At 39.0% G+C, this 26961-nt stretch overlaps 1 protein-coding gene across 1 annotated transcript in view; it reads left to right on the top strand.

Moving 5' to 3' along the window:
* Positions 1-26961, top strand: part of DYM (dymeclin) — a 392339-nt gene that overhangs the window by 103836 nt on the left and 261542 nt on the right. Inside the window, exons 7-8 of the mRNA XM_007465597.1 lie at positions 399-524; positions 1957-2099. Of these exons, the coding sequence (XP_007465659.1) occupies positions 399-524; positions 1957-2099 (269 nt within the window). The remainder of the gene's footprint in view (positions 1-398; positions 525-1956; positions 2100-26961) is intronic.

Consider the following 26961-nt stretch of genomic DNA (forward strand, 5'->3'; position numbering starts at 1 on the left):
TTCTTTTCAGTTTTACAATCTGAATATTTGTTTCTGTGTTATAACTAAACAGGAAATGAACATAAGGGCTTTAGAGTGGACCTTCAAAGTAGAACACTGCTGGTAACTGTTTCCATTATACACTAATATATTGATACTTGTCATTCATTAGTAGATGGGACCTGGAAAATAGGAAAGTAATGGGATATTTGACCCAAGTACAAGAACTAATGACAAGGAACGGTTTCATATTTTTGTTTGACTTAACTTGTATGTTAAACATACTAGTATTTTTTAATAATCCAGAAGCATACTGAATATTTTGATTTGAGTTTTTAAATGTATAGTTTATTTAGAAAAGAGCAATATCTTAATCTTCCAAAGTGATCATTATTCTGATTTGTTTCCTATTTTTCCAGAGATATTACATATGAAATATCAGTAGAAGCTGTGTCAACAATGGTGGTCTTCCTTTCCTGCCAACTCTTCCACAAGGAAGTTTTGCGACAGAGCATCAGTCACAAGTATTTGATGCGAGGTCGATGGTATGTTTCTATTTTGAATTTGTCAAGTTTTTTATTGAATTAGTCTATAGTTCTCATCTTGTCCTCTTTCCTTAGTGTTGTTCCATATCTCCAACCAGACATTTCCTCTGGTTGTTCTGTCACAACTTCAAACACAACACATAAGGATCTGCTTTCCTGTCTAAACTATGCATCCTCCCTGCCCCTTTCATCCCCTAGCTTCATTACCTTCTCTAGTGGTTTCTTTGTAGAGTTGAAACTTTGAAGCCATGTTTTCTTCCTTCTGCATCATTCTCTATGTCTAAGCATTCATCCAGTCATATTTGGTCATTGAAATTATTTGTAACTTCCCCTTCCCACCAGTCCCATTGAAACGACTACTGCAGTGGATGTCCCGTCACCATGTGTTTGGACTTCCCCAGCAGCCACTTAACTGACTGTTCCTACTTTCATGTAGTCAACAAATGTTTATTGTGTGCTAACCATGTGCCAGACATGTGTTAGGATGTGGAGCTGTGCACCTGAGCAGAGCAGAAGCTTACAGTCTCCTGGTGGGTAGCGACGGGAGTAGATAAATATTAAACACACACACACAGAGAGAGAGAGAGAGAGAGAGAGAGAGAGAGAGAGAGAGAGAGAGAGAGAAGCACCTTTGTCTTTTTCACATCCTTCTTGCTACCTTGATTATACTTGTGGCACATTCACAGAATCCTTTAGAGCTCTTTTAGAACATATTTGAAAATCACTGATAATAGGGATAAAAGGCCTTAAGCATTGGCTGAAGAGTCTATTCAAAAGTTTTCTCCAGATTGCAGGAATTGATTTATCACCAATTTGTGGACACATATCCCTTTTAACCTGTTTTCTCTCCCTTCTCTCATTCTGTTACTTAAAAGCAAAGGGTATTAACATTAAAAGAAATCTGTATATATATGGATATGTTTTTTATATGCATGCATAGATTGAATAACTTCATACTTTTATTTATTTTAAACAATGTAAGCTATATAACAATTGTTATATTGATTTTATGTTGAATATTTTGGATATATTGGGTTAAGTCAAGTATACTATTCAAGTCAATTTCCATACTTTTAAATTCTTGCGTTTTCCTACTGACTCTGTGTTACTACCTCCCTTCAAGTGCCAAGTACTGTATTATACACTGAATTTATAATACTTCACCTGTTATACAGATTATAAATAAGGTAACTGAAGCTTAGGAGTTGAAGCGATTTGATGAATGACATACAGCATAGTAAGAGGAAAGCCAGATTTAAGCCTCAAGTCTGATCTCAAAGCCCATGGTCTTCACTGTTGTGACAGTGCCAGATTTCTTTGAATTGTGCTAATCCCTTTTATGTCGGTAGATTATATAGCTTATATTTATCACAATACAAAGTCAGTTGACTCCCCAAAATCTGAGTTTATTTTCTTTTTTCTTTTTGTGTAGCCTCCCATATACCAGCAAACTTGTAAAGACCTTGTTGTATAACTTCATCAGGCAAGAAAAGCCGCCTCCTCCAGGAGCACACGTTTTCCCTCAGCAGTCAGATGCGGGAGGGCTGCTGTATGGACTGGCATCAGGAGTAGCAAGTAAGTCTTACCAGATTTTGTCAGGTCTTTGTTATACGTAGGTTTTGTCCAGTTAGTCATAAGAAATTCTGTTCAGTTGGCTGCCGCTACTAACTGTTATATTGCATCTGTGCATCTGGTTAAATGTGAAATATTGGAAGTAATTTAAAATATTTTTTCCATTTGGTGCACTGATTTATACAAAGAAATATATGCAAATCATGAATAGATTGTTTACCTATAAGAGAACATTTTTCAAGAAGAATATTTATAAATATGCATATTTCATGCATTCTAGCTGTACAATATAAATACAGTTATGCTCTTGGAAACTTTTTACCGCTTGTGTTTTATGAGGAAATTATTCTATTTTAGGGGCTTTCTTGGTTAGGATTTTACGTGACTAATTATGTATAGTTTTCTTATTATTCTCAATGTTTCATTTGTTCGGTGACAAATTAGCACATTTTGAAGAGTCTTGTAATAAATTCTGAAGTGGCACAAATGTGAGTTTTATCAGATTGGAAGCAAATTTCGTTAACTGAAGAAAGTCCTTTCCCACCATCCAGTAAAGCCTCGTTTCTGCTTCACAACGTTTAGACCTAAAGAGACCAGAAATACAAGAGAACCTGGGTCATGTGAGGTTACGTCAACTGAACTTGTGCTTTGTTCTGAAGGAGAAACAAAAACTAGACTGGCACTTCGGCAGTTGTAAGGTCTGCCTGGGTGCTCTTACTAAAGAAACAGTATACGGTCTGCTTAATTACATAGTGCAGAGTTCAGCTGTCTGAAGGAATTTTTAAATGGAGCTGAGTTCCACAGCTGAATTAGGCTGGGACGTGCTCTCCACACTCAGGCAGGGGCGTCAGTTTGTTAGGAAAATGGAGTACTGTGTGATCATTTATGGGATGAGGAGTCTCAGGAACCTCTTTGGATGAGAAGACCTCTGTTCTAGGTTTGCCTTCGTTTGATTTCTTTCAATATTGTGAGTTGAATTACACTTGTAATCACTCATGGCTCTGTCTTTGGTGCTGAGTATGCTCCCTAGACTACCAGACCTGCAGAGGTTCGTTCTCCGAGTCACCCCTCCCGTTGCCCTCATTGTTTCCGATGTGGAGGCTGTACAAGGCTTGCTCATGTTCGGCCTCTGAAGGCAGCACAGGAATCCTGTGTGCCTGTGGGAATCGGGTGTCCTGTGGGAAGGCTTGATTAATCCATTAGTGTTTTCTTTTTTCAGTCATTAAACTGGTGTAAGTATTCAAAAGCTGAGTATTTTCCCACTCTCCAATATGGTTGGACATTTCTTTTTGGAGGAGGTAGTAGAAGTTCAGTACCTGCTTTCTTCAAAACAGGGGCAGTGCTTTGCAGTTCTTAAAAATATAGACTTGTGTGTAGTTCTTGATCTTTCTTGCAGTTATGTGTCATCATAAAGAAGTCCAGTATGGTATGTGGTGTCATCAGTACTGGGTGCCAAAAAACTTGACTTGCTAACTTTAGATCTACTCTGCGTATCGGAAGGAAGTTCCTTTTCTTAGCTCCCAGTTTCTTTGTCTACCAGATGTCGATCACGGTTGGAAAACATGGTCTCTGAGACTATTTCCACATAAATTTTTTTTTTTTTTTTTTTTGCGGTACGCAGGCCTCTCACTGCTGTGGCCTCTCCCGTTGCGGAGCACAGGCTCCAGACGCGCAGGCTCAGCGGCCATGGCTCACGGGCCCAGCCGCTCCGCAGCATGTGGGATCCTCCCGGACCGGGGCACGAACCCCCGTCCCCTGCATCGGCAGGCGGACTCGCAACCACTGCGCCACCAGGGAAGCCCCTCTCCTCCTCTTTTAAAAGAGCTTTTTATTTGGAAATAAGTTCACACATATATACAAATACCAAAACTAGAAAAATCCGCCAAATTATACACACACACACACACACACACACACACACACACACATTTTTTTTAACCATTTTTGAGGATGTTATATACATCATGGCCCTTTACCCGTAAATACTTGAATGTGTATATCCTAAAAGGGGCTATCTCTTTTTTTTTTTAACTTTTTTTAAAAACATTGAAGTATAGTTAATTTACAATGTTGTGTTAGTTTGAGATGTACAGCAGGGTGATTCTGTTATTCATATATATATATATTCTTTTTAGAATATATTACAAGCTAATTGAGTATAGTTCCCTGTGCTACACAGTAGGTCCTTGTTTACCCATTTATATGTAGTGTGTATATGTTAATCCTAAACTCCTAATTTATCTCCCCCCCATCCCCTTTGCTAACTATAAGCTTGTTTTCTATGTCTGTGAGTCTCTTTCTGTTTTGTAAATAAGTTCATTTGTATCATTTTTTTAGATTCCACGTATAAATGATATCATATGATATTTGTCCTTCGCTGTCTGACTTCACTTAGTATGATAATCTCTACATCCATCCATGTTGCTGGAAATGGTATTTTCATTCTTTTTTTAAAATCAATTAATTAATGTATTTTCTTTTTTCTTTTTTCTTTCTGGCTGCATTGGGTCTTCGTTGCTGCGCACGGGCTATCTCTTGCAGCGAGCCGGGGCTACTCTTCATTGCGGTGCGCGGGCTTCTCATTGCGGTGGCTTCTCTTGTTGGGGAGCACGGGCTCTAGGAGCGTGGGCTTCAGTAGTTGTGGCACACAGGCTCAGTAGCTGTGGCTCACGGGCTTTAGAATGCAGGCTCAGTAGTTGTGGCACATGAGCTTAGTTGCTCTGTGGCATGTAGGATCTTCCTGGAAAACAGCTTGAACCCATGTCCCCTGCACTGGCAGGCAGGTTCCTAACCACTGCACCACCAGGGAAGTCCTATTTCATTCTTTTTATGGCTGAGTAATATTCCATTGTCTGTGTATATTTGTATGTGTATGTATATATATATTTATGTGTATATGTGTGTGTGTGTGTGTATACACACACACACACACACACACACACACATATATATAACACATCTTCTTCATCCATTCATCTGTTGATGGACACTAAGGTTGCTTCCATGTCTTGGCTTTTGTAAATGGTGCTGCTTTGAACATTGGTGTGCGTGTATCTTATGATATTATGAATTAAAGCTTTCATCTTTTCTGGATATATGCCCAGTAGTGGGGTTGCAGAATCATATGGTAGCTCTATTTTTAGTTTTCTAAGGAACCTCCATACTGTTCTCCATAGTGGCTGTAGCAATTTACATTCCCACCAACATGTGCTTCTGCTTACACCTTGGAATTTCTAAGCCATTAGATATGAAGTGTGGCCTGGTCATACATATTTTCAGTAAGCATTGTAGATGGTTCTGAAAAAGCTGGTCCCTTTCTGCACCACTTTGTGGTGCGGGTCCCTTTCCTGTGCTTGCATCTGTTCTGCTGTGGGCCCATCATGGCAGATAGTTGAGCCAATTCTGTTAACTATTGGGGATTACACTGTTTTGAGGCAGCTCTGATGGGTTTAACTGACACTCTCCTTCAGTATTATCTTGCTTTTTCTTCTTATTACTCTCTTGCTGATGAGGTCCAGTTTATCAGAATTGTTGGTTTTTTTTAAATTTATTTTTTTATACAGCAGGTTCTTATTAGTTATTTGTTTTATACATATAAGTGTATACATGTCAGTCCCAATCGCCCAGTTCATCCCACCACCCCCACCCCCACCCCCACCACTTTCCCCCATTTGAGTGCATACTTTTGTTCTCTACATCTGTGTCTCTATTTCTGCCTGGCAAACCAGTTCATCTGTACCATTTTTCTAGATTCCACATATATGTGTTAATATAAGATATTTGTTTTTCTCTTTCTCACTTACTTCACTCTGTATGGCAGTCTCTAGGTCCATCCATGTCTCTACAAATGGCCCAATTTCGTTCATTTTTATGGCTGAGTAATATTCCATTGTATATATGTACCACATCTTCTTTATCCATTTGTCTGTCGATGGGCATTTAAGTTGCTTCCATGACCTGGCTATTGTAAATAGTGCTGCAGTGAACATTGGGGCGCATGTATCTTTTTGAATTATAGTTTTCTCTGTGTATATGCCCAGTAGTGGGATTGCTGGGTCGTATGATAGTTCTATTTTTAGTTTTTTAAGGAATCGCCATGCTGTTCTCCATAGTGGCTGTATCAATTTACATTCCCACCAACAGTGCAAGAGGGTTCCCTTTTCTCCACACCCTCTCCAGCATTTATTGTTTCTAGATTTTTTGATGATGGCCATTTTGACCGGTGTGAGATGATATCTCATTGTAGTTTTGATTTGCATTTCTCTAATGATTAATGATGTTGAGCATTCTTTCATGTGTTTGTTGGCAGTCTGTATATCTTCTTTGGAGAAATGTCTATTTAGGTCTTCTGCCCATTTTTGGATTGGGTTGTTTGTTTTTTTTAATATTGAGCTGCATGAGCTGTTTATATATTTTGGAGATTAATCCTTTGTGCGTTGATTTGTTTGCAAACATTTTCTCCCATTTTGAGGGTTGTCTTTTCATCTTGTTTATGGTTTCCTTTGCTATGCAGAAGCTTTTAAGTTTCAGTAGGTCCCATTTGTTTATTTTTGTATTTTTTTCTGTTACTCTAGGAAGTGGGTCAAAAAAGATCTTGCTGTGATTTATGTCAAAGAGTGTTCTTCCTATGTTTTCCTCTAAGAGTTTTATAATGTTCGGTCTTACATTTAGGTCTTTAATCCATTCTGAGTTTATTTTTGTGTATGGTGTTAGGGAGTGTTCTAATTTCATTTTTTTCCATGTAACTGTTCAGTTTTCCCAGCACCACTTATTGAAGAGGCTGTCTTTTCTCCATTGTCTATCCTTGCCTCCTTTGTCATAGATTAGTTGACCATAGGTGCATGGGTTTATCTCTGGGGTTTCTCCTGTTCCATTGATCTATATTTCTGTTTCTGTTCCAGTACCATGTTGTCTTGACTACTGTAGCTTTGTACTATAGTCTGAAGTCCGGGAGTCTGATTCCTCTAGCTCCGCTTTTTTCCCTCGAGATTGCTTTGGTTATTCTGGGTCTTTTGTGTTTCCATACAAATTTTAAGATTTTTTTGTTCTATTTCTGTAAAAAATGTCATTTGTAATTTGATAGGGTTTGCATTGAATCTGTAGATTGCTTTGGGTAGTATAGTCATTTTCACAATGTTGATTCTTCTAATCCAAGAACATGGTACATCTCTCCATCTGTTTGTGACATCTTTGATTTCTTTCATCAGTGTCTCATAGTTTTCCGAGTACAGGTCTTCTACCTCTTTAGGTAGGTTTATTCCTAGGTCTTTTATTCTTTTTGTTGCAGTGGTGAATGGGATTGTTTCCTGAATTTCTCTTTCTGATCTTTCGTTGGTAGTGTATAGGAATGCAAGAGACTTCTGTGCATTAATTTTGTATCCTACAACTGTACCAAATTCATTGATTAGCTCTAGTAGTTTTCTGGTGGTGTCTTTAGGATTCTCTATGTATAGTATCATGTCATCCGCAAACAGTGACAGCTTTACTTCTTCTTTTCCAATTTGGATTCCTTTTATTTCTTTTTCTTCTTTGATTGCCGTGGCTAGGACTTCCAAAACTATGTTGAATAAGAGTAGCGAGAGTGGACATCCTTGTCTTGTTCCTGATCTTAGAGGAAATGCTTTCAGTTTTTCACCATTGAGAATGATGTTGGCTGTGGGTTTGTCATATATGGCCTTTATTATGTTGAGGTAGCTTCCCTCTGTGCCCACTTTCTGGAGAGTTTATATCATAAATAGGTGTTGAATTTTGTCAAAAGCTTTTTCTGCATCTATTGAGTTGATCATATGGTTTTTCTCCTTCAATTTGTTAATATGGTGTATCACATTGATTTGCGTATATTGAAGAATAAGATAAATCCCACTTGATCGTGGTGTATGATCCTTTTAATGTGTTGTTGGATTCTGTTTGCTAGTGTTTTGTTGAGGATTTTTGCATCTATATTCATCAGTGATATTGGTCTGTAATTTTCTTTTTTTGTAGTATCTTTGTCTGGTTTTGGTATCAGGGTGATGGTGGCCTCATAGAATGAGTTTGGGAGTGTTCCTTCCTCTGCAATTTTTGGGAGAGTTTGAGAAGAATCGGTGTTAGCTCTTCTCTAAATGTTTGATAGAACTCACCTGTGAAGCCATCTGGTCCTGGACTTTTGTTTGTTGGAAGATTTTTAATCACAGTGTCAATTTCATTACTGTGATTGGTCTGTTCATATTTTCTATTTCTTCCTGGTTCAGTCTTGGAAGGTTATATCTTTCTAAGAATTTGTGCATTTCTTCCAGGTTGTCCATTTTATTGGCATAGAGTTGCTTGTAGTAGTCACTTATGATGCTTTATCTTTCTGCAGTGTCCGTTGTAACTTCTCCTTTTTTATTTCTAATTTTATTGATTCGAGTGCTCTCCCTCTTTTTCTTTTTTTAAAATTTATTTATTTTTGGCTGCACTGGGTCTTCGTTGCTGTGTGCAGGCTTTCTCTAGTTGCGGTGAGCGGGGGCTTCTCTTCGTTGCAGTGCGCGGGCTTCTCATTGCAGTGGCTTCTCTCGTTGCGGAGCACGGGCTCTAGGCACATGGGCTTCAGTAGTTTTGGCATGAAGGCTTCGGTAGTTGTGGCTCACAGGCTCTAGAGCGCAGGCTCAGTTGTTGTGGTGCACGGGCTTAGTTGCTTCATGGCATGTGGGATCTTCCCAGACCGGATCTGGAACCCGTGTCTCCTGCACTGGCAGGCAGATTCTTAACCACTGGGCTACCAGGGAAGTCCTCCCTTTTTTTCTTGATGTGTCTGGCTAAAGGTTTATCAATTTTGTTTATCTTCTCAAAGAACCAGCTTTTACTTTTATTGATGTTTGCTATTATTTTCTTTGTTTCTGTTTCATTTATTTCTGCTCTGATCTTTATGATTTCTTTCCTTCTACTAACTTTGGGTTTTGTTTGTTCTTCTTTCTCTAGTTCCTTTAGGTGTAAGGTTAGATTGTTTATTTGAGATGTTTCTTGTTTCTTGATGTAGGATTGTATTGCTATAAACTTCCCTCTTAGAACTGCTTTTGCTGCATCCCATAAGTTTTGGATCGCTGTGTTTTCGTTGTCATTTGTTTCTAGGTATTTTTTGATTTCCTCTTTGATTTCTTCAGTGATCTCTTGGTTATTTAGTAACGTATTGTTTAGCCTCCACGTGTTTGTGTTTTTTACGTTTTTTTGTTCCCTGTAATTGATTTCTAATCTCATAGCATTGTGGTCGGAAAAGATGCTTGATATGATTTTAATTTTCTTTAATTTACCAAGGCTTGATTAGTGACCCAAGATGTGATCTATCCTGGAGAATGTGCTGTGTGCACTTGAGAAGAAAGTGTAATCTGCTGTTTTCGGATGGAATGTCCTAAAAATATCAGTTAAATCTATCTGGTCTGTTGTGTCTTTTAAAGCTTGTGTTTCCCCAGTAATTTTCTGTCTGGATGATCTGTCCATTGATATAAGTGAGGTGTTAAAGTCCCCCACTAAATTGTGTTACTCTCGATTTCCTCTTTTATAGCTGTTAGCATTTGCCTTATGTTGACTGGGTGGCTCGAACAGCAGACATTTATTTCTCCCAGTTTTAGAGGCTGGGAAGCCTAAGATTAAGGTGCTGGCAGATTTGGTTCTTAGTGAGGGCTCTTTTCTTGGCTTGCAGATGGTTGCACAGTATCTTTACATGGTGTCTCTTCTTCCTCATATAAGGGCACAAGTATCATCATGGGGGCTCCGCCCTCATGACTGCATCTAAACCTAATGACTTTGCAAAAGGCCCTATCTCCTATTACCACCACATTGGGGTTAGGGCTTAATATATGAATTTGGGGTTGGGGGACACAAACATTCAGTCAGTAATAGGTATTAAATAGGTCATGCTGGAATTCCCCTCACTGAAATTCTCAGTTTGGGAGGCCATTGATCTCTTTTTTATGTCAACAGCTAAGGCACCTTTTAGCCCCCGTCATTCTTTATTTTAAACCACAAGCTGTTTAGTGGTGGAGGTGAGGGTTTTGCCCAAAGTAGATCACTCACAGCCTATTCCAACCTTACTAATATGTTTTTTTAAAAAAATAAAAAGGAAAAGGCATTCCAGAATGCATAAGGATTCCACCACCACCACCACTAAATAATCCTGTGATTGAAACAAATTATTTTCTATTCTGATTTTGGAGGCCACTCCTTATTTTGTCCTTTGGGAGGGACTAGCTTTAGATCTTGACAATTTGGTATTATGGAAGAGGTATAAGTGTCAGACTCTGGCTGTTGGTATTAGACCTAGAATTGAAAGCCAGTCCTGCCATTTACTAACTAGATGTTCTTTGGCTATTGAACCTCTTAGTGACTCAAATTCTTCAAGGCAAAATGAGGGTAATACCTTCCTTTATAGGGCTACTGAGGGCATGAAATGAGCAAAAGTGTAAGAAAGAGCCTCGTACCCAGTAGGTGCATAATAAATGGTCACTGTTAGTCACAAATATTACATAGTTGTATTTGAAAGATAACTTTCGTATAAAATAAATACAAAAAAAGGCAGTGACCTTATAATGATTTACAAGTTTACTCAGATTTTTAATGTAAATAAATTATGAAAATATCTGATATTTGGTATACACATAATAGAGACTTCAGATAGTCACTACAAGAGTTATGTTGAAAATTTATATTGTGAGAAGGAAAAACAGTTATAACATTTATTGTTTTTCTTTTTATTCTATCCTTACTTCTTTGACCCTGTCTTTTAATATATTTTAAAGCTTCTAAATTGCCTCTAATACCTAAAAAAAAGGGTGAAGCAAAGGAAGCATTGACCTTGAAATTTCTTATGTGTTTTTTCATTATAAGACAGAGCTGTAATGTGATTATAACTGAGTATTTAACGTTTTAAAGAGCCAAGCCTAATTGAATGTGTTCTGCCAAACTGGGCTTTCCATCGCAACTACTGAGGTTTCACACGATAATTTCTGATATATGGCTTTTCCATTTGAATGAGCCATCAAAAATGTTTTTTTTTCCTTTGCTTGCAGTGGTGGGTGTCCCAGCCAAATTATAAAGCCAAAGTAGTGATTATTTGTTTAGGTAAATGCTATAATAGAGAAATTAATAAAGTAGAATTTGAAGATTAAAACTCATTTCTCCCAATTGGTGTTATTGAGAAAGTTATTGAATTCATTATGATAGGTATGGTATAAAGTAGTTGTAATTTTTTTTACGTGACGGTTGTTTTTCTCTTCAGTTTTGGCTTCTTCTGGGCTGACTCATTGAGAGAAAGAAAAACTACAGTAAGCGAAAAAGTATGTGGCACTCAGAAACAGGCATAGTTGTGAAAGCATTTCTAATTAAAGCACTTTGAATTTTCAAAAAAAGAAAGTGCTTTATAAACAGTAATTACATTCCCAATTCATTTTTATTTGGAATGATCTGATAGATTTTTATATACCAGGTGAAAGAATGACTTTTTTCTCCCCTTCTTTATTTTCAGGACTGAACTCATTTTGTGACTTTTAAAATATAGTTAATTTCAGTTTACTGTTTACTTGTAGTGGTTCTTTGCAGGCATACAGTGAGCATTTACTTTATTTTTGGCTGCGTTGGGTCTTCGTTGCTGCGCGTGGGCTTTCTTTAGTTGAGTCAGGTGGGGGCTAAACTTTGCTGCGGTGCACGGGCTTCTCGTTGCGGTGGCTTCTCTTGTTGCGGAGCACAGGCTTCAGTAGTTGTGTCTCGCAGGCTCTAGAGCGCAGGTTCAGTAGTTGTGGCCCACGGGCTTAGTTGCTCCATGGCATGTGGGATCTTCCAAGACCAGGGCTTGAACCCGTGTCCCTTGCATTGGCAGGCAGATTCTTAACCACTGTGCCACCAGGGAAGCCCCAGAGTGAGCGTTTAGATTAGTATCTACAGTACAAACTGACCATATTTAGTTGTAGGGTCATAATATAAGTTATTTTACTTTTAATTGCTCTCTGAAACAAGCATTATTTCAGATTTTAGACTTTTAAAAAATGTTTATTAAAAGATATTCATTGGAAGTGTCAAAATATAGTATTGACTTGTTATCTTTTATCCTTGTAATTTGCTGACAACCTCTCCTAAACCAGTTTCCAGAAATAGTTTTGTTTTTTTTTTTGTGGTACAGGGACCTCCCACTGTTGTGGCCTCTCCCGTTGTGGGGCACAGGCTCCAGACACGCAGCCTCAGCGGCCATGGCTCATGGGCCCAGCCGCTCTGCGGCATGTGGGATCTTCCCGTACCGAGGCATGAACCCGCGTCCCCTGCATTGGTAGGCGGATTCCCAACCACTGCGCTACCAGGGAAGCCCTCCAGAAATGGTTTTGAAAGTCAGTATGCCAGCCCTCTAGTCTCATTTTCTTCTTAACAGATTTGAGAGAAGACTGAAGCTTTTTTTATGCCACAAATCATTGGGGAATGAATTCATTCATATTCACCAGGAAGAAAATAGAATAATGCAGTCAATTTCAGATGAAATCCTAGGAATAAGTTTCTAAGACTGCTATAAATGTTGTTTATTTGGCATCGACGATTTAATCTGTTTCTGAGACTCCACTAATGTAATTTATTTTATTGTGGAATTTAAAATATTAAAGATATTTTAAACATAAGAATATTAAAATCATGGAATTCTTATTTTGGGGACTGAATCTTACTTGAAAAATGAAGCACTTAAAGTGGATTTGCTGGGGCTTCCCTGGTGGAGCAGTGGTTGAGAGTCCGCCTGCCGGTGGAGGGGACACGGGTTCATGCCCTGGTTTGGGAAGATCCCACATGCCGCGGAGCGGCTAGGCCCGTGAGCCATGTCCGCTGAGCCTGCGCATCCGGAGCCTGTACTTCGCAACGGGAGAGGCCACAACAGTGAGAGGCCCACGTACTGCAAAAAAAAAAAAAAAGTGGATTTGCTTTAAAACTGTTAAATTCTGTCACAGTCAATAAGTATAACTTTTATTAAGCAGCTGCTTTAAAATTTACATTAATTTCAGCATGGATGTTTGGAGTAAATATAAAGATTAGATTTATTCAAGATTACTTGCTGACAGAATTTGTGAATGCTAGTAAAAACCCTGATAAATTATAGTTGGTATAGTTTTGAGACCACCTTTCACATGAATAAATAATTATTTAAAGTCTAGTGTTAGGAGTTATTCAAAGACTTCCCTCTTAGGGGCTTCCCTGTTGGCGCAGTGGTTAAGAATCCGCTTGCCCATGCAGGCGACATGGGTTCAAGCCCTGCAGGCCATGGAGCAGCTGAGCCTGTGCACCACAACTACTGAGCCTGTGCTCTAGAGCCTGCGAGCCACAGCTACTGAGCCCATGCACCACAACTACTGAAGCCCATGCTCCTAGAGCCTGTGCTCTGCAGCAAGGGAAGCCACCGCAGTGAGAAGCCCGTTTACCACAATGAAGAGTAGCCCCCGCTCGCTACAACTAGAGAAAGCCCGCACAGAGCAACGGAGACCCAGCACAGCGAAAAATAAATTAATTAATTAAAAAAAAAAAACTGAAAAAAAAAGACTTCCCTTTTAAAATGTTTCTGCAACTTACTTTGAAATGCATTAATAAACTAAGCTACATTGATGGGGAATATAGGGATGCATAAAAGGATAGGGATGTTATCTCAAATATAGCAAAATGTTAATGTGAAGTCTAGGTGGTGAGTATATGGGTATTCACTTTATAATTCTCTCAACTTTTCTGGATGTTTGACAATTTTCATAATAAAATGTAGGGGGAAAACCAGAATCACTGTGAGGATGAATTAGTGTTGTAAATTTCAGTTTGTCCATTAAAAAGCTGTCTCTTAACTTCTAACCCTTCCAGAGTTGCTAGGTAAGATTCTGAAGAATGTGGGGGTCTGGCCAGACCTGGACTTGAACCTTTACTGCAAGCTGGTTAGCTCTGTAACTTTGTGAAAGTTTTGTATCCTCTCCAAGCCTTTTCCCATCTGTAAAAATGGAATGATGATTCCTTGCAGGATTATGATAAATGTCTATTTTTCTCTTGTACTTTGCCAGACTGTGGTCCTTGAAGGCTCATCAAATCCAACTGGATGGAATGGTGGAGAGAGAGAGGGAGTTACCATTCATTGTGCTGCCCAGCAGCCTCCAGAGTCAATTCTGCAAGGCCATAGGGGTCCCATACTTTACAAAGGAAAGCGGGGGGAGAGCAGCAGCTAGCCATCCTTACCAGATCATGGATTGGAAGAGAATACAGCTTTTGGCATCAGATAGGTCTGAGCTGGAAACCAGGTTCTGGCTTCTATTAGTTTTGTCACTTTAAGTTACTTCACTGAATCCTAATTTTCTCATTTTAAAAGTGGAACTTAGAATATCTTTACCTGTGGGCTTTTGTTACATTTAAATAGCATACCACAAGTAGTGAATGAATGTCTAGAACATGGTAAATACTGAAAACAAATACTAGCTACCCTTGCCTGCCTCATCTTCCCCCCAACCTGTGTCACTTTCTGTTGTTTTCCAAACACGTTACATATTTTTATCTTACATGTTTCGTGTTCCCTTAGCCTTTGTGCTTACGAAATTAAGGCAATCTTCCCCTCTGTTCTAGATTACGAAAAGGGAAGATAAACACAGATTGACCAGGAGCCTCCTTAGCGTCCTTAACCATAACTTCATCAAATTGAAAGCCTTGCTTAGCTATCAGTACCATTTTTCAGGCCAACTGAGTGGTGCAAAAGCAAGCCAAGTTCAGCTAATTTTGCAATTAAAAATGTCACAAGTTACTGAATCATATATATATATATATATATATATATATATATGCAATTAATAACAGTTTTCTGGGTCTCAAATTCCAGATTTTAAAAAAATTGTGGTAAAATATATATGACATAAAATTTACCATTTTAAGTGTATAGTTCAGTGGTGTTAAGTTTATTCACTTTGTTATGCAACCAATCTCTGGAACTTTTTCATCTTGTAAAACTGAAACTCTGTACCCGTTAAATAACAACTCACTCTTCCCCGTCCCCCCAGCCCCTGGCAACCACCATTCTCCTTTGTTTCTATGAGTTTGACTCTCTAGATACCTCATCTAAGTGAAATCATACAATGTTTGCCTTTTTGTGACTGATTTATTTACAGATTACATTTTTAAGGACTGAAAAGAGGAGGAGGCTTGAAGAGGTTGGGTAACTAGGAATGGCAGACTAATTTTCTCATTTTAGTGTAATTTTTTTTTGGTTTTGCTAAAGAGTCTTTATTGTTTGCTTTTATCTCTATTTCTGCTTAGATTTGTTATTAGGGAAGACTGCTTCTCTTCTTGGAGTCAAGTTCATTTTCAGCCTCAATTGATATGATCATGTGTGGTTGTTTTTTGTTACTGTTGTTTGTTTGTTTGTTTTTTCTCTATTACATCCCTAGATTTCCTGATAGTGAACTGCACTCATTCCTGGAATAAACTCTAATGATAATAGTGTATCTTTTTTTGGTAACATTGTTATATTCCATTTGAATATATGAATTGAATATATTCAATTTTATTTAGGATTCTTTTTTTTTTTTTCCATCCAAAATAGTTAAGTTTTTAATCCCTTGAAGTTACACCATCAAACTTGTTGGGAGTTGTTTTAATAGGTATTCTTGTGCACATTTCTCCTTAAGTATACTTTATCCTCAATGCATAACTTTTAAACTTAAGAGAAAAAACAGCAAGCAGGAAGGATACAATGCAATATGCATTTCATTTTGTTCCAAACAAGCAGCTAAAAAAAAAGAAAAAAAAAAAGGATTTTTTGCGGTATGCAGGCCTCTCACTGTTGTGGCCTCTCCCATTGCGGAGCACAGGCTCCGGATGCTCAGGCTCAGCGGCCATGGCTCACGGCCCAGCCACTCCGCGACACGTGGGATCCTCCCGGACCGGGGCACGAACCCGCGCCCCCTGCACTGGCAGGCGGACTCTCAACCACTGCGCCACCAGGGAAGCCCATACTGAATCATGTATTTTCGTAGTCTGACATGTATTATATTTTCTGTGGCTCCTGATGCTGTGGATTGAGGGTAAATGTTGAAAAGCTTTAAACTTGTCTTTTCACAACTCATTCTAATAATACTTCCTAAGCCTCTTTGTAGTTAGTTCTCAACCCCCAGTATGTTTATTTTAGAAAGTGTACACAGATTAACAGATATTAGCTTTAAGAGAGGAGGTTTTTTTCAGTCATAATTATTCCAAAGTATAAAGCGTTCCAGGAATATTTCTAAAAGTACAAATAGTTTTGCCTGCTTACACATCTCTATTGCTCAACAGGTAGTGCTGTGTGAGTAAAATAGCAATTTGTGGCTTTACCTATTTGTTTGTTTTTAAAGATCATTTCTAGACAGTTCCAGTTTGCTTTCAGTTTCCTATTCTTCTTTGCCATCCCCCCCCACCCCCAGTATTGTTCTTCCCTGTCTTCTTTGCTCTTAGCTTTCTAGCCACTGCATTTCCTGGCCTTAGTTTGCTGTTTGTGGCCCTGACATGAACAGCTGCTTCCATCTTGGAGTTGCCAGTGCTAGGAGCAGTGATGGCTACAGGAGAAACCACATGGTCCTGAGCTTGGGAACCTTGGACCAAGGGTCTGAGGTGGTCGGCGTAGGCTTGAGCAGAGTCAGCTGGAGTTGAGAATTAGAAATACTGTAGAGTGTAGAGAGGGGTGGGATCTGTGCTGGGCGGCCCCAGTTCTTGAACTGTTCTAGGACTCTCCGTTACCTAACTACTGCCCCTCGCTAGACTGTGAGGAAAGTCTTATGAGCAGGAATTACTTGTTGTTCAAACCTATATCCTCAGCACATTATAGCAGAGGGCCTGGGTTGTGGGAGATACTAATTACTTGTTGAATGAGTGAATGTCATGTAGTCTCTGAAAATTATATGACTGGTCTGTAAAACGTGGACGACTGCGGCCTAGAAAAGTACCATTGTAAAGAGGTAATTGTTCTGCTAAAGATTTTTGAAATTTTTCCATTTTTAGCCCTGCTTCTAACTCCTGCCCCCAATCCATATACCTTCTCTAATTCTAGACCCTTGCTAAAAGTCTACTGTGTAAATGGACCCTCTCCTTTCATTATAGCTCCTGCTATGAGAATTTCTGTCCGTGTCTTCTTCCACTGTGTTCACTGTTAACTTTCTACCAGAAATTTGTTAAAATCTTTCAGCTACTTATGGCCCTATTCCCTTTATGGTTGTGGATTTATACTTTTAATTAGTCTTTACATTTCATTTTTTTAAAAATTAATAGACTTTATTTATTTATTTTTTGGAGTGGTTTTAGTTTACAGAAAACTGAGCAGAAAATACAGAGTTTCCACTACCTCCCTTTCCTCCCTCCTCAGTTTCATACACTTTTTATTAAAAAAATACAAATATGATATTTTTAGCAAATTAGGTTATTTTGTTGTCTTAACACTTTCATTGTATTTTTTTAAGGTTCATTCATGTTATAACATGTATCAGTACTTCATTCCTTTTTATGGCTGAATAATATTCCATTGTACCATGAAATTTACAACTATTTGAGTGATGTCAATTAAGTCAAATAGCTTTACAGTATTTTTTTAATATTTATTTTTATTTATTTATTTGGCTGCGTCAGGTCTTAGTTGCAGCATCTGGGATCTTTGTTGCGGCATGCGGGGTCTTTTGCAGCACATGGGCTCTTTGTTGCAGCATGCTGGCTCTCTAGTTGTGGCATGCAGGCTCTAGAGCGTGTGGCTTAGTTGCCCTGTGGCATGTGGGATCTTAATTCCCTGACCGGCCATCGAACCGCATCCCTTACATTGGAAGGCGGATTCTTAACCACTTGACCACCAGGGAAGTCCCACTTTCATTGTATTTTTTTTTTTTTTGCGTTACGCAGGCCTCTTACTGTTGTGGCCTCTCCCGTTGCGGAGCTCAGGCTCTGGACGTGCAGGCTCAGCGGCCATGGCTCACGGGCCCAGCCGCTCTGTGGCATGTGGGATCTTCCTGGACCGGGGCACAAACCCGTGTCCCCTGCATCGGCAGGCGGACTCTCAACCACTGCGCCACCAGGGAAGCCCTCATTGTATTTTTAAAAGAAAATACTTGATTCAAGTTTTTTCTCCCATAGACTGGTTTTCTTCAATAACAATCAAAGCATTGACATGTAGGGTTCCAATTGCATGATTACTACTGAGTGATGTTTTGAGATTATCAGTGATTATATGGATATTTTGGTACAACAAAATGACATGATATATCCGTTTGTTTTTAAATTTTATTTGCATGTTTAAAATCCTGGCAGAATTAGATAAAATTGGGCTGATTATTTGAAATGTGTTTATTTTGAGAAATTTTTTAAAATAACCTTTCGATTTTTCACATAGTCAGTGTGGCGACAGCTTAATTTAAGTAATCAGACCATAAATGTTGATAGCTTTTCCATAATGGACAGTGATTGGTGGAGCATGGGGGAATTCTCTGCAAAGAACATCACATTTTCTCATAGTAAAAAAAATTTAGTATTTAAGAAATCTGTTACATTTTCTTACTACAGATGTTAGTATACCTTTTTCTCCCCACACCTGGTGAGCAGTCAAATATAATTTTGGGGCTTCCCTGGTGGTGCATTGGTTGAGATTCTGCCTGCCAATGCAGGGGACACGGGTTTGTGCCCTGATCCGGGAAGATCCCACATGCCGCGGAGCGGCTGGGTCCGTGAGCCATGGCTGCTGAGCCTGCGCGTCCGGAGCCTGTGCTCCACAACGGGAGAGGCCACAGCAGGGAGAGGCCCGCGTACTGCAAAAAAAAATATATATATATACACACACACATATATATATATATATATGTGTGTGTGTGTGTGTGTATATATATATGTGTATATATATATGTATATATATATATAATTCTGTTAGATAAAGATACCCTTCAATATTTTTTTGCATGGGAGTGTAAATTTATGGAGCCTAAAACTGTATTTCAAATGACTAAAGAAATAAGCAATGTTAATAAACATTATTACAACACATAACAGGAGTTAGCCAAGCAGCAGAAGAGACTAGTAAGTTGCTTTGGGATGCTTGGGATACTTTCCAGAGATGTATAAAGGACAGGGTACGCATATCTTAATTCACCCTGCTGGTCCTGTGTGGAGCTAGGTGCTGCTTATTAGAATGTAGATGTGGTTTTACCCTTATTTTGCATGAAGTGAAAGTGAATTAAATTTGTTTCAAAATCAGACATATATGAAAGTAGGTACAATTGCAGCCAGTAACTTTCAGAGTATAACACTGGAGATGAATGTTATATTTTAAATTATGAAAGAAGGTGTTGGTACACCAGTGGGAACTCTGACAACTCTGCTAAGAGTGTAATTAGGTATAGCTACTTTGGAAAATATTTGACCATTATTTAGTGACACTGAATATGAACATACCCTGTACCCCAGCAGCTCCATTCTTAGGTATATGTCCTAAAGGAACCTTCACACCTGAGTGCAAGAAAACATGCAAAAAGGTTCGTAGCAGCATTGTTTATAATCGTCTCCAACTGGAAACACGTCAGATGACCATCAAGAGTGGAATGGATGAAGAGTATTATGTTCATTATATGCAGCTGAAGGGACTGCAGCTCCCCATGTAAACTGATGACTCTTAGAACACCACGTGGCGTGAAAGAAGCAAGTTAAAAGAAAACATATACAGTATGAAGGTTCAAAAGTAGGCAAAACTACACCAAAAAATCCAGGCAAAACTAAACTACATTGTTTAGCGTTCGGTCTGTAGGTGTTTGAAACTATAAAGAAAAGCAAGGAAATGATTATCATAAAATTGTATAATAATATTTGATAAGGAGTAAACTACCTCCTCCGCGATTTACCATGGATAGTAGCCGTGCGTAAGAGTTTTATTCTTCAGATGCCTTTGGTTTGCAGTCTTATATTAATTTCTTACTTGCTCTTGTTCATTACTTTTATTTTTGTCCTTCTTGCCTTATAATCATATTATCCTTTCAACATATTAATCACTTGAAATGCCTACACAGAACACTTCCTCCTCTTGTATATTCAATTTAGTGGATCTCTGGTTCTTTGAAATGTCTTGATATAATTTACAAACTTATGTTCTCTTATGTCTTGGTGTTACATGCATCCATGGCAGTTCTCCTGCTGTACACTGAACCATTTCTTTTGTTCCCCCTGATACCTGGACACTGAAGGTCCATGCCCTTCAGATGGGGTTTTGTTTCAATCCTCTCCTGCATGCATGGGTTCAAGTTACACCAATATGTACTTTATTCTTCAGGGAGACTTCTGTTTGCAGGTGTTTCTTAACATGTTTCCCCATTTCTTCATCCTAAGGAGCCTTTTTAGTTTTAGTTTTAGTTTTTTTGTAATATATATTTTTTAAAATATTTATTTGGCTGTGCTGGGTCTTAGTTGTAGCGTGTGGGATCTGTAGTCACGGCGTGTGGGATCTTTAGGTGCGGCACGTGGACTCTTTTAGTTGTGGCATGTGGGAGTGAACCTGGGCCCCCTGCATTGGGAGCACGGGGTCTTAACCACTGGACCACCAGGGAAGTCCCAGGAGCCTTGTTAGACTGTTTTTTCTTAATTGCCACTGCCACTCCCAAAGGAAAATTAAAACCACAAATATACTGTATATCTGTTTATGTACTATATATATCTGTGCTTCATACATAAAAAGAGGGTTTTTATTTTTTTGCTCTCTTCCGAATCAAGTTTTCAAGTTTGTCCCCTTGAGATGATATTGCCAACTTTGCAATGCGTAATGTAAGCAAAAGTCTGCAGCCCTCCACTTAGGCTGAGCCAAATTCCTCCCTATGCTTTTTACTGCTGGAATACATTTTCTCTTCTTTCATGTTCTTTCTATCTGGCTGGGCCATAACTCTCATAGATATTTAAATGATATACAATTTGATCTGCATTTCCCTCATGCCCTTGTCATGCTCTGCAGTCACAACACTAACTGATGCTAATGGCAAGTATAGTTTTAAGAATCCTGTCTTGTTCATGTAACATTATGTTGTATTTTCCATGCCATTAATATTTCTTCATAAATACAATTTTAATCATGTATCATATGGATTCACCTTAATCAGTTAAAATGATTAGTCATTTTGGTGGTTTCCACTGTTTTGTTATTCCAGATAACACCCTAGTGAACATCTTTATACAATATGTTGCAAGAGAACCTGCTGGCTCCACCATAGTAGGAGCCTTACTACCTGAGCAGGAAGCCATTGGAATCCTGATTGAATCTGCTAGAGATCCCCCCAGAAGCTGAAGGAAAAATGGCTTCTCTGTTCTCACGCCCCACCCTACCCCCAACCCAGTGTCTCCGATTCTCTGCCCTAATCTGAAGCCAGCAGGCAAAGAAGTTTGGAAAATATCGTTTGCAGGTTTCTAGCCCCCTGCACTACAGATCATAGATGGGAGGGGTGTGGAAATGGCTAGTACTGTGACCTTATTTTACAGAGGTTATGTAATTTTTGTAAAGTCACACAGCTAGTAGAAATCATGTGTGGCTATCTTTCTCCATACTGTATGCTGTATGTATGTAAGATACATATGAGTGTGAGTGTGTGTTTATAAAGTCTTAAATATTATCGCACAGGGGGCACTAGAAGTTATGAAAAATTTTAAAACTAAGATTAGCTATAATTCTACCACTGTAACAAATCAACTGTTTCCATTTTTTCATTATTTTTCCAGTGCTTGTCCCTATGTATAGGTATATACTTACAGCAAATTAAATAGTAAAGTAGGAAGCATTTAAAATGTACAAATAATAATCAAGTTTTATCTTGTTATTAGGGTTATGAAAATAAAATAGTATATTGCTATGTATTAGAAAAGTGTGAGCCCTAATCAAGAAAGGTGCAGTTGAAATCCAAGCTGTTACTTTTGTTAATTTCAGTTCCTGACTTGGTCAAATCAGGAGAGCAGGCAAATTTTTGCTGTAAAGCAGCTAAAGTTACTTACCTCCTTCTTTTGGCTGTATGGTTAATAGCGCATGTTTTGAGGTGTCTAGTATTCAAAGGGAAGACGTCATGGTAAGACTACCAATACTTCTGCCAGTTCTCATGTTGTTCATAAAGCTCACTGGTTTATCTGGGCACAGTTGTTTCCCTGAGCAAAGGTAAAGACAGGGCTCTAAAGACAGGGGACCTAAGGCCAAGTTCCATCATCTCAAGTAGAAGGGATATATTTTGGAGACATTGCAAAGGATTTATTCATATGTGTCATGATGATGACTGCTAGTTTGTCTCCTCCCCCATTTTAGCTGACTGCATGGATGCCAAGAATAGGTTATATTTCTCAGTCCTCTTTTCAACCATATATGATCTATATTTTGGCCAAGGGAATGTAAGCAGAATTGGTATGGGCAAACATGCAGGTAGAGTTCTCAGAGGAAGTGCATGTCCTCATCTCTGTCTGCTGACTTGAATGAAAATGTGATGGCTGGAGCTGGATTAGCCACATTGTACCGTGAGTAAATTTAGAAATGGAGACTATACACAGTGAAGCAACAAGAGCAAAGGAGCCTGGCTCTTGAATATCATGGAGTAATGGGCAAGCCCTACTACACCTAATTTTGGACTTCTGTTGAAGTCATAATTAATACAGGTCTGTTACTTGTAATTCACCCTAATGCTGACTTATACTTGGTTGATAATGTATAGTGGATGAAGATGAGGCAGTAATATAATAAACTAGCTTTCTAGGGCAGGTTATTTGTACGAGATATCAGCATAATCTCACAGAGACCAGAAGATGGTGGGATGAGGCAGAACCTGGTACTTCTCCCTCTCTGCATACCAGATTTTGTCCTCAGTCCCCCAGCATTTTTGTTATACTCTTCACAAAATACAACATTTAAGTTCAGAGTAAAAGAAACAACAACAAAAACAGTGAATTACACAAATAATCTTTTTTTGTTGTTGAATTCTGCCAATCATAGTAATTTACACATTTTTGAGAAAACCATTAGAGCCGTTAACGGTGCTTTTTCAGCCAGCCCATAACAGCTGAGGCAAATGAGTCATAACCTTAAAGATCTAGGAGTTTGTCAGAAGCCTCTTAGCAATGCTCAGGTTTCATATTTTATCTTATAAATTAATGCACATTTTAAGTTCTACTTCAGTAATCATATCCACGTTTGTTTTATTACTATTAAGATGGCATTACCTGACAGTCCAGTGACTTAATTAACTTTCTAGAAATCTTAGTGTAAGATTAGTGATCCAGGAAGAAGTATCATGTTTGTTTTCTGACCTTGCTTATTCCTGGCACATCATGGATTGGCTCCAAAAGTTCATGCATACCTGTTGGAGAAATAGCATATGTATCATTTGAGCCTAATGGGGTTTCTTAGCTAACTGGATTTTTCTTTCTTTCTTCTCTGAGTGTTGTGATATATTGCAAAAAGCCTGAAACCTGGATTTAAGCCTACTAGTTTTGTGACGTTGGGGGTAGTGATTGGGATCACTAAATTTCTACTTTCTGGTAGCTTTTGTGATCTGCAGTTTTATTTTGTTGTGTTATATCTCTGCTATTCTTTTTTTTTTTTTTTTGCCATGCTGTGTGGCTTGTGGAATCTTAGTTCCCCAACCAGGGATCGAACCTGGGCCCTGATAGTGAAAGCCCCAAGTCCTAACCACCGGACCACCAGGAAATTACCTCTGCTATTCTTTTTACTTCTGAAATTTCTGTCATATCTGCATAGTCTTCATATCTCTTAATCTCTCTTAGAATTTCATTTGTCTCTATGAACTCTGAATAAGTTCTTCAGATTTATCTTCCAGTTCACTAATTCTCTTTCCAGTTGTATCTGATCCATGAAATTGTTTCACTGAAGTTTTCTAATGTTTGAATTTTAACATAGGTGCAGTAAAGTACAAAATCTTAAATGTACAACTTTATGCAGATTTAAGTGAGAGGTTGATTAAGGAGAGGCCTTAGAAATGACTGTTGGAATCTGGTAAGATGGAAGTTGTTGGTTACTTTGTCAAGAATCATTTAGGTGGAATGGTGTTTAGGAAACTAATTAGGGTAGGTTGAGGGGAGAATGAGAGTCAGAGAACAGGCAGAAAAATAGGGCAGCCACTGGAAGGGGACATGGATTCTAGGGAGGTTTTATTTTTTTTATTTTTGGCTGGGAAATGGTGCAACATGTTTACATACTGTGGTAGGAATGATTCATTCCAATTCTGTAAATATTACTAAATGCCTGCATTCATAGAACTTACATTCTATTACAGATGGAGAAATTCTTATTCATAAAGATTGGAGAAGGGATATTTCATTCCTTTATAACAGGAGTGAAGGCAGAGTATGTACATGTTGATGCAGGTGGGTTTGTGGATTTTAAAGTGGAAAGACAGGGTAGTTATCTGATAGACTCTATTGAGAGTCAGCTGAGCATGAAGATTGGGGATTGGTGTTGGAAGTGTACCAAGAGAGAGAGCTGTAGGAGAGTTAATTCCCCTGGGACACTAGAGAAGCATAATAGGATTGCCGGACAGAGCTGAGGGCCCACTTGAAATTTATGGGGATGAACTTAAAAGCAGTCAGAATGGTTGTATGTTGTTCTTCAGTTATGTATAGCTGCTTTGGAACATGGAGTAGTTAGAGAATTGGATTTAATTGAGGCTGGAGTTTTGCTAGGCAGTTATGATGGAGGAAAGCGGGAGTGTGAGGGAGTTGGGAAGGAGTAAGCAAGGGAGTGATCCTGATGCTGATCCGCTGAATCCTAGCTGGGTTAGGAGGGGCTGGTGGTAGACAATGAAAAAGTGGTAGAGAGAGCCAACCAGGTCAAAAATTGAGTCGGGTACTGGAGGAAATGGTCTGGAAAGCTGGGCGGTGGTGGTATTCAGAGAGTGGAATATATGAATTCAAAATTGTGGTGGTTATTAGCAAACTATTAGCAAAGAGAACGTGCAATTAGCAATTATTAGCAAAGAGAACGTGCAACCAGGGCATGACCATGGGAATGGGTAGTTGGGGTAGGTTAGAGGAAGTGAACAAGCAGATCAAGGCCTTAGAGACCATATTTTGGGTGCTTGAATGTTGATATTTTAAAAATGAGGCCCAGAGTAGTGTGGAGGGGCAGACAGTGAAGCAGGTGCTCAGATGATTAGAAAATGACCAGGAGTGACAGTGCTGTCTATAAATGACTGTAGCAAGAAGCATTGATGGGTAGTGTAGTCTGATGGGATGTTTCAGGGCAACTGGGATGTCAGGAGAAATAGTTTGGAAGCTGTACTGCTTCTCTGTGGTACACGGGTTGTGGAGAGAGAAAAACAAGTCACCACTTATAAAGGCTCCAGAGAAAGAACTGTTCTCAGGGGACACCCAGGTTTCTGTTAGACCAGGGGCAAAGAGGTTAAGCTTGAAAATATTGGGGATTTTTTCTGATGAAATATGTGAGTTCCAGAGGGGATGGGGAGAGCTATGGGAGACTGTGTTAGTTTAGGGGCTGTACTGAATCGTACGGCATTGGGCCAGGGTATGTAGCAGCTTCATTTCCCTTTGCTGATCAACGTAAACAGGGATATAAGGCATAATTAAAATTAGCCCTGATGATCCTTTAGCGGAAGGTAGGTAGTAATTCTAATTATAGCTTTGGACAGTTTGTCATGGTGAGGCTTTTGGCCTCATGGCCTGAAAAGGAGGTGTCTTAACTGAAGGATTCAGAGCTCTGTGAACCTCCCTTGTATCCTGCTGGTTGGTTGTGTCCTGGTAGGGGAAAGGGTATCTTATTAGTAGTGTGGTCTTAATAGTTATGCATCGTTGTATTGTGTAGGGTTAACTAGAGAATCTACAATCATCTTAACTGCTCATTTTGAAGCTAATTTAACTGAAATTTATGACTTAAAAAGCTTGAAATGCATCAGTGGAAGACCATGACCAATTCAGAACAAAATGGATAACAGAACTTCCTTCTCCCAAGCTGCCGGAATTCCAGTCACCTGTGATATGTATGTCTGCGTGCGTGTTTGTGCACAAGGAGCTTTGCAGCACAAACAAGCATTGCACAGCAGCCAGACTTTTTGATAGGAGACTTAGTTATTAGGATCTCCTGTAAACTCTAGTTTTTTCTAGGTTTATGAAAATACAATATCCCATAACTGATTTAGTGAGTTAATAGGTTAGTATTAATCCTAGGTAAAACTGAAAGTGAAGGTTGTATGTATGTATGAATTGTATGTCATTCATTTGTAAGATCAGAAAGGACTTGAATTCTTGGTCTGTTTGGGGTCCTTCAGAATTGGCAGTTGGAGTGACCTTCAGAAGCACTGTCACGTAGGCCCCTCACAGTCTGCCCTCTCTTTCCAGCCTTACCTCACTCAGAGTCTCCAGCTGGAGCGCCAGGTGCACCGAAGGTTCACCCCTGCCCAGCTTTGTCTGATACCATCCCATGCACCGAAGTGCCCTTCTCTCCTCCTGCAGATCTGTCACTCACCTTCACACCCCAGGTTACAGGCAGCCTTCTTTGGGAAGCTCTCCTGGAATGCCCAAGCAAAGCTAGTCCTCTTTCTTGCACAGGACTCTGTGAAACTCTCAGAACATTGTGTTATAAAGACATTCCTGCCTGTCTCAAGAAGATTATGGGCACCTTGAATGTATTGAAAACAATTTATTCATTGAAGAACCTGTGCATGCCTGCCAAAGAGATAATTTAGTAAATGTTTATTCACCATAAAAAAGGGGCAAAATGCCTGGGAGAGATGGTTCTTTAGGGGGATATAAAGAAATGCAGATGTGGTACCAAGATGAGCAGAAGGCAGTAGAGCCAAAAACACAATCCAAGCAAAATATATATATATATATATATATATATATATAACAAAAAAAGGGAGAGAGCAACCAAATCAATAAA

The sequence above is a fragment of the Lipotes vexillifer genome, unplaced genomic scaffold (genome assembly GCF_000442215.2).
Source record: "Lipotes vexillifer unplaced genomic scaffold, Lipotes_vexillifer_v1.1 scaffold36, whole genome shotgun sequence".
NCBI classification, from domain to species: domain Eukaryota; kingdom Metazoa; phylum Chordata; class Mammalia; order Artiodactyla; family Lipotidae; genus Lipotes; species Lipotes vexillifer.